This window comes from Salvia splendens, chromosome 4 (genome assembly GCF_004379255.2).
Source record: "Salvia splendens isolate huo1 chromosome 4, SspV2, whole genome shotgun sequence".
Taxonomy (NCBI): Eukaryota; Viridiplantae; Streptophyta; class Magnoliopsida; order Lamiales; family Lamiaceae; genus Salvia; species Salvia splendens.
The window spans coordinates 28168992-28176157 of NC_056035.1; the positions used below are offsets into that span (position 1 = coordinate 28168992).

At 38.0% G+C, this 7166-nt stretch overlaps 1 protein-coding gene across 1 annotated transcript; it reads right to left on the reverse strand.

The window, feature by feature from the left end:
- Nucleotides 1-1518: 1518 nt before the first annotated feature.
- On the reverse strand, nucleotides 1519-6086 carry LOC121799298 (26S proteasome regulatory subunit 6B homolog). Its single transcript, XM_042198619.1, has 6 exons — nucleotides 5504-6086; nucleotides 3452-3682; nucleotides 3179-3337; nucleotides 2330-2482; nucleotides 2086-2169; nucleotides 1519-1789 (listed from the first exon to the last, which is right to left on the reverse strand). Exons 1-6 carry the CDS (start codon nucleotides 5987-5989, stop codon nucleotides 1655-1657), a joined length of 1248 nt encoding a protein of 415 aa, XP_042054553.1. The 5' UTR covers nucleotides 5990-6086; the 3' UTR covers nucleotides 1519-1654.
- Nucleotides 6087-7166: the final 1080 nt, after the last annotated feature.

Here is a 7166-nt window from a genome sequence, read left to right on the forward strand (position 1 = left end):
ATGAAGGTCCTACTCCTCCCGCCCAAATCGACGTCCTCGATTGGTGGGGAACCCACGACAAAGATTTTCCCATCCTTGCTTCAATGGCCAAGGAGATTTTTTCTGTTCCGGCTTCCACCGTCGCCGTCGAGTCCGCTTTTAGTGTTGGCTCGCGCGTTTTGGATGAATCAAGAAGTAAGCTCTCGGCGAAAAATATGGAAGCCGTGATGTTACTTGATGATTGGGCCAAAGCTGACGTCCGAGAACAAGAAAATGATTGGAATGATCGTCAAGAGGGATCACAAGATGAATTCACAGTGGATGAAGATTAGGCCAATCGTCAACCGCCGCCGGCCAAGCCAAATAGGTAAGTAAGGTAAGAGAACTACGTGGACTTTGATTCCCTAATGCAAATGAACAATTGGGATACGTAGGCACCTCAACTTAAATTTTTTAATTTAAGTTGAGCTCAAGTCCTTTTTCTTTTATTTCTTTTTTTCCCATTAATTCCTACTTTAAAAATATGCAAATACAATTACATAATTGTATTTGTATATACTCTAGTCGATGAAGTATATTTCTCTATACGGCTAAATGAGGGAAACTTTTGACAATTCTACTATAATTGTTGATTGTTAGACGAAACTCAACATTTAAAGTTGAATTGCTAAAGGTGTCCTTAATTTAGTTATGTAGAAAGATCTTCTTCGCCGGTTAAGAGTATATATATAATACACTTATACGTTTAAGAACTTCAACATCATTTCTTGTCATTTGTAATTAGTTCTTCACTAGTAGTCTCATTTGTATTTAAATTTTGTTTAAGACTTCAAGACCGCCATATGTTTTCAATTTGTAATTGTTGTAACTTGTAACGTGTAATTTGTAAACATGCAATTTCAATAAAATTACAACTTTAGCCGTATTTTTTTCAATTTTATTTACTCACATTGCATACAAAAACAAACTTGAAAAGTGTACTTTAATTTGATTAAAATTGAAAAGTTGAAAAATGCAAAAAAAAAAAAATAAATAAATAAAAATTCGTCGAACCGCCGATCCGGCCCGGAACCGGCGGTTCAAGCCGAAAACCGGCGGTTTTGAACCGCCGCGTAACCCGCCGATTTTTTGAACCGGAACCGGAACCGCCGGGAGCTAGGCGGGCCGGTTCAGGTTCGGCAATTTCTCGACCCTTGAACCGCCGGTTCGGGCCCGGAACCGGCGGTTTACGACCCTTGTGCATGCCTACATTCAACCACTCTCTCTATCTCTTTAAACCACGCCCCCACATTATATGCACGTGACATTGAGCTGCAATAACCATTTGTACGCATCCAATACAAAATGTACAAATACAACGACTTGGACTTGTCACATAATCATAATAAAACACAAGACTTTCTTTCACATGGGAAGGGAGCCCACACACAGAATCTGCAAACCAATTGCATTTGCCCCTCCAATCCAATTCTTCCTTTCAACTAAAGATAACTTCTCTTCATTAGCTGCATTGCAAATTTCCCACACAAAACCCAACCATTTCATCTACCAACCATTAATATCTATTGAATTAAATTAACACAACCGAAGTCTTCAACTCATAAATTTAACACCCCAAGCATCTCTCCATACACTGTTATACAATAACTACTAACAAGATGAAAATCAACTGCAATTACTTGTAAAACTCAAAATCAGTGTCTGGCTTCTTCACATTGCTTCTGTATCCTTTCTCAAAATCCTTGGGAAGTATCACATACCGGTTTTTCCTCACAGCATGCAGACCCGCCTCCTGGCATATAGCCGCAATCTGCACACAACACCACCATATTCCAATTTCTCTAAGACATTAATCATTTTCGACCACAAACAGGAAAAACTCAGCATGCTCTCTTTCTCACTATATTCACCACATAACTATTTCTTCATCTACTCATCACTGATTCAAAGCATTTTCTGTAATATACACATTCAATTGGGCAAACACTTATGCAAATGGACTTTCATAAAACCCACAATAATGCAAGGGGATAAGTCAAGAAGTTGTAGAAACTGCAGGAGGTACTTATGTATTGAACACAAATTTAAGGAATCCACAAGACAAACCTCAGCAGCACTTATTTTATCAGGTCGAGAGACATAGTCTTCCAAGTCAACTTCATCACTTAAGTTCATCTTGGCAGTACAAACCTGCTCGGATACAACCCAAAATAAATGGAACAAATATAATTTCAAACAAAGTAAAATCATTATGAAACATTCGGGAAGTGAAGATGTTCGTTCCATATAAAAACATAATAACTCAGGTGAAAAATGATGTGCTGCTGATATAATATTCTCAAAAACTAACCTGGAAAACAAGTCTCTTCTGACGCCTATCAGGCAAAGGAAATTCAATTTTACGATCAAGTCTACCAGGACGGAGAAGTGCGGGGTCCAAAGTGTCCGCACGATTAGTAGCCATGATGACCTTTACATTCACAGTTTGATCGAATCCATCCATCTACCATAACAAATAACAATGCATATAGATTAAGAAAATTGAGGATATAAAATACTACCACCACTACCACAACCAAAAATGATAACAATAGTTAAATGGTGCAACACCCCCTCGAACCATTGGCACAAAGCAAAATGCACAGGACGTTCATATTAAAATAATAGTAATGGAAGTATAATATCAGAAGTTCACTTTACAAGACATCATTAACATAGTACTCCCTCCGTCCCACTTAAGATGACACATTTTCCTTTTTAGTGTGTCCCAATTAAGATGACGCATTTCCTTTTTTGGAACTTTCTCTCTCCAATTAATACTCTCAACCACTTTTTCTCAATCTTATTATAATATTCATCTTTCTTTCTCTCTCTATTTTAATACTTACACCCACCTTTTCTTTCTCCAATTAAACACATTAACTAATAACTCCTAAAATCCCGTGCCGGCCAAGAAATGTGTCATCTTAGCCGGGGACGGAGGGAGAATTATGTTAGTAAATAGGGAATTTTGTACTTTGTTGACACCTTAACTTCTAAACAATATAGTCAAACCTTAAACGCAACCGGAGCCAAAATATGGAACTCAAAATTCTAAGACCAACTAACTTCATGACTCCTATCCAACTTTAAATTAAAAGTGCTATAGTTTCGTCACCCACCATGATTCATCAAAAAAGACTAGCACAAATTCAGATACCTGATTTAGAAGCTCCATAAGAATCCTCTGAACCTCTCTATCAGCTCCAGTTTGAGCATCAAAACGTGCCGTTGCAATGGCATCTACCTCATCTATAAAGATAATTGCAGGTGCATTCTCCTTGGCAAGACGAAATACATCACGGACCATTCTAGGACCCTAAATTTTCCGACATGACATTATCATATTAGTTAATAGTTACATACATATATCAAATGTCAAGATCAAACTGAACCCAAGCTGTAAGCAATTGCCGAGAATTCTTTAAAGTACCTCTCCAAGATATTTTTGAACAAACTCTGAACCCACCACTCTAATGAAAGCTGCAGTTGTGTGGTTGGCTACAGCTTTTGCAAGCATTGTCTTTCCTGTACCAGGTGGACCATAAAGTAACACACCGCGAGGAGGATCAATACCAATCTGCTTGTACAGTTCATGGTGCGTGAGAGGTAACTCAACAGCTTCACGAATCTCTTGCTTTTGAATATCGCATCCACCAATGTCCTGATTATTTAATAAACAGGAAAAAGTCAATTGAGAACATTGTTAAAAATTCAAAGCTAGAATAGAAAAGGCAAACAATAATTATAAAAAGTGTCAAGTATCTTATTGTTAAAAAGTGTTGCAACTTGAAACCAATAGCTATTAGCTCTTACAACTATCTACCATTAATATAAGACTTCCAGCACTCATTACACTCATCAATGTCATTGAGCGAAATAGGATCAATTGAATCTCTAGGGCTGTACCTCTCATGCAATTTTTGGTCATATTTCCCATTAACTAAATCATGCATCTTCTGATGCTCTAGCCTAATCGATTTCTCTTTTTGAATGAATCTTCCACAAAATGAGGAAATTTAACTGAGACTGGAAGCTGTTGGTTGCAAGCAGGTGGGGGTTTTGGAGGCTTGTAGCATTGCTTGCTGCGGTACGAGGATAGTGCAGATAGGGTTGAGAGAGAGAGAGAGACAATTAGGGTTTTTTATCAATAGATTTGAAACTTAACAGCATTGTTCTATAAACAGTTCAATCTAGAGGGACCCCCCCCCACCACCACCCCCACCCGAGAGAGGCTTAGGATTAACATGGGACAAGATATGGAGGGAAAAACGATATGTGATAATGCACACAAGATATTCAAACAATTGCCAGAAACAACAATCAAGAGCGCAAACTAATTGATGAATTAACTCAAAGAACTTGACTGTATAAAATAACCAGAAAACGATCTCCTCTTGCTAGGTCCCAGAAAACCCTTCCTTCCAGGTTAGATATCTTTCAAACTTGTCTATCCACAAGATGGTATTAATAGAGTTGCACAAGACTCCTATGAGTCCTATCTAAACAAGACTTTAAAAAAAATCAAATCCTAACCATTTGGCAAAAGATAATAACAAATAAATATGAAATAATGAAAGGCTCCTATCTCCTCATGCATCTTCGACGGACTCCTCCTCGTGATCGACTTGCTAGGCATGCTGACCCCAACCCCCACTCGACAAAGCCTTAGAATTGACATGGGACAGCATATATCTTTATCAAGTGATGGCATCATCCCATAAAAAGTTAGAAGCCAGAGTCCAAGCCTTTCATGAGAAGTAATAGGAGTAAGAAGTCATTTCTTGTTCAGTCTGAGAATCTTATAAGGTTAGGTTGGGAATTAGGTTCTGTTATTGATCATTTAATCTTATTAGAATTATAATCAATATGGAAAAATAGTATGGTCTTCTTCTTCTAGCAACTTATTCAAGTGCAAGTATTTAAGAGTTCTTGGGAATCTGACAAATGAATAATAGAGGAGGCTTACAAAATGTAGATATTATTAGCTCTACTGATGATGTGAGGAGTTATCTTGTGAAATCCTAAAGTGTCCAGTTAAAAGTAAATAGACACTAATGATATGATTATCTTTAGACTGTAGCTGAAAGCCTCAATAGGATACATTGAAATATAGAATCCTGAACCAACGGGTAAATACTCCCATGTCTGCAAAGCAGTGTATATGGACCAGGGAAATCGGGATTGATCTTTCTCAAGTCTGAGAAATCAATTATCTACTATGGCAAAGGCCCTCATATCTATCAATTTGAAGGGTAGAGAGCTTTCCCGTTTTTCCCACGTTGTGAAAGGGTTTCCCTGGCCTAATTGTAAAATGCTCAAAACTGTACCAATTCTACCAATCAAGAGAAATTAATCAAAACAGAACAGATTCATCAAGTAGAACGAGAAATCTCAGAATTAATCAGCTCAATTTGCGTATTAACCCAATCAATCCCTTAGCTGAAACTCAACACCAAAACCAAAATAATAAGAAGAGACTGACAGTGTAGGTGACATCGGGCTTCTCGGATTGGCTGAGCAAGGAGATGCTGGAGTCAGCTTCCGGGGGCAGCACATCGACCAAGGCGTTGGAATGGCGGTGCAGCGCCACGGAGGCGGAGGGTTTGAGTAGCTCCCGGTTGATAGTGCTCAGGATCCGGACGTAGTAATTCGAGCCAGTGGTAGAGCCGACGATGCCGTTGTTCTGGTCGACCATTTCCATGAATTGGCCAATCACCAAGGGCACAGACTGAATCCGCTTCACCTCCTCCTGCGCCCTCAGAAGCTCCCGCTTTAGGTTCTTCAATTCATCCTTGACGTACTCCTCCTGAATATCGATGAACTCGATCTGGCGCTGCAAGGATTTGAGCCGTCCGTACAAATCCTCCTCGTCGACGGTGGGAGTATCAGATTTGACGGCAGGATGAGACGGCGGTGGCTCGGAGATGGCCGCAGGCTTAGGATCGAGCACCATTGCGGATGCTGCCATTGTTGTTTTGGATCTTGCTTGTTCTTCTGGTTTCCGATTAGGGTTACGTTTTTCTCAGATCAAATTCCTTTTGGTACTTTTTCTACGGTTGCTGACTTGCTGCAGAGGAAATCAATTAGTGATGAGGTTTTCCTGATTTGGGCCTTATATCTGGGCCCCCGCCTTTCGTAAATATCAAATTGTGGGCTTTGATTAAAGTTTTCCCTCAATAGTTATGAAACCAACAAGGCAGGCCCTCACAAAAACTATTTTAGTTGATATAGTACTTAATTCTTAATAGACTTTAGGGCATGTTTGTTTGTTGGTGATTATGATTATAAAAATACTCCCTTCCCTTCGTCCATAAAAAATAGATCATATTTGTCATTTTTGGTTGACCACGAAAAATAGACCATGTTTGAAATAATGAAAGTTTTCAACAACTTCTCTTTTACTTTTTCCCTTATCTCTTAATGATAATATGAACTCCACATTCAACTAACACTACTTCTCACTTACTTTTTCCCCTTCTATTTTACTTTACCAAATCCACAATAAAACCCGCGTCATTCACAATTTGTGCTATTTTTCATGGACGGAGGAAGTATGATTCCTTATAGATTACTTACACCTATTTAGAAATATAAAGGAAAGTGCTTGGATTTTGAACTTAATTGTTAATTAAATAATTTCAATAAACTAATTTCCTTAATAAATAAATGAATTAATTATTCGTTATAGCAATAGTTGAAATAAGATTTTTTATTAATAAATAATAATAAATTCATAATTTTAATATTACATGAAAATTTGTTTAGTAAGTTATTAATAAGAACATAATTATAATTAGAGTAAATGATCAATTTGGTCCTTAACATATTGTGATTTATTGATTTTGGTACAAAACATTATCTTTTGAATTATTCGGTCCCTCACAAATAAAAACAGGTCATATTTGGTCCGAATTTGATGGAACCGTTAAAAGTTAACGGTCAACAAATCTTAATTCGATTTTGACCGGATTAAGTTAATAATTATATTTTATTAATGTCTAATACTTAATTAACCCAAAACTAAAAAATTATAATTCCCCTTGGCCCCCGCCGCCTGCAGCCTCCCCCTCTTCACCCACAGCTTCGGCAATACCTACAATCTCCCCTCCCTCGCCGCTAACTACTATTCCCCCCTTGACTGCACC

What these genes read in the sequence shown, in the direction of transcription:
- LOC121799298 (XM_042198619.1), bottom strand. Translation starts at nt 5,989, where the DNA reads ATGGCAGCATCCGCAATGGTGCTCGATCCTAAGCCTGCGGCCATCTCC. An exon ending in AGCCCGATGTCACCTACACT is followed by an intron (nt 3,683 to 5,503) that starts GTCAGTCTCTTC and finishes TTAAATAATCAG; the next exon opens with GACATTGGTGGATGCGATAT. An exon ending in ATAAAATAAGTGCTGCTGAG is followed by an intron (nt 1,790 to 2,085) that starts GTTTGTCTTGTG and finishes TGTTGTGTGCAG; the next exon opens with ATTGCGGCTATATGCCAGGA.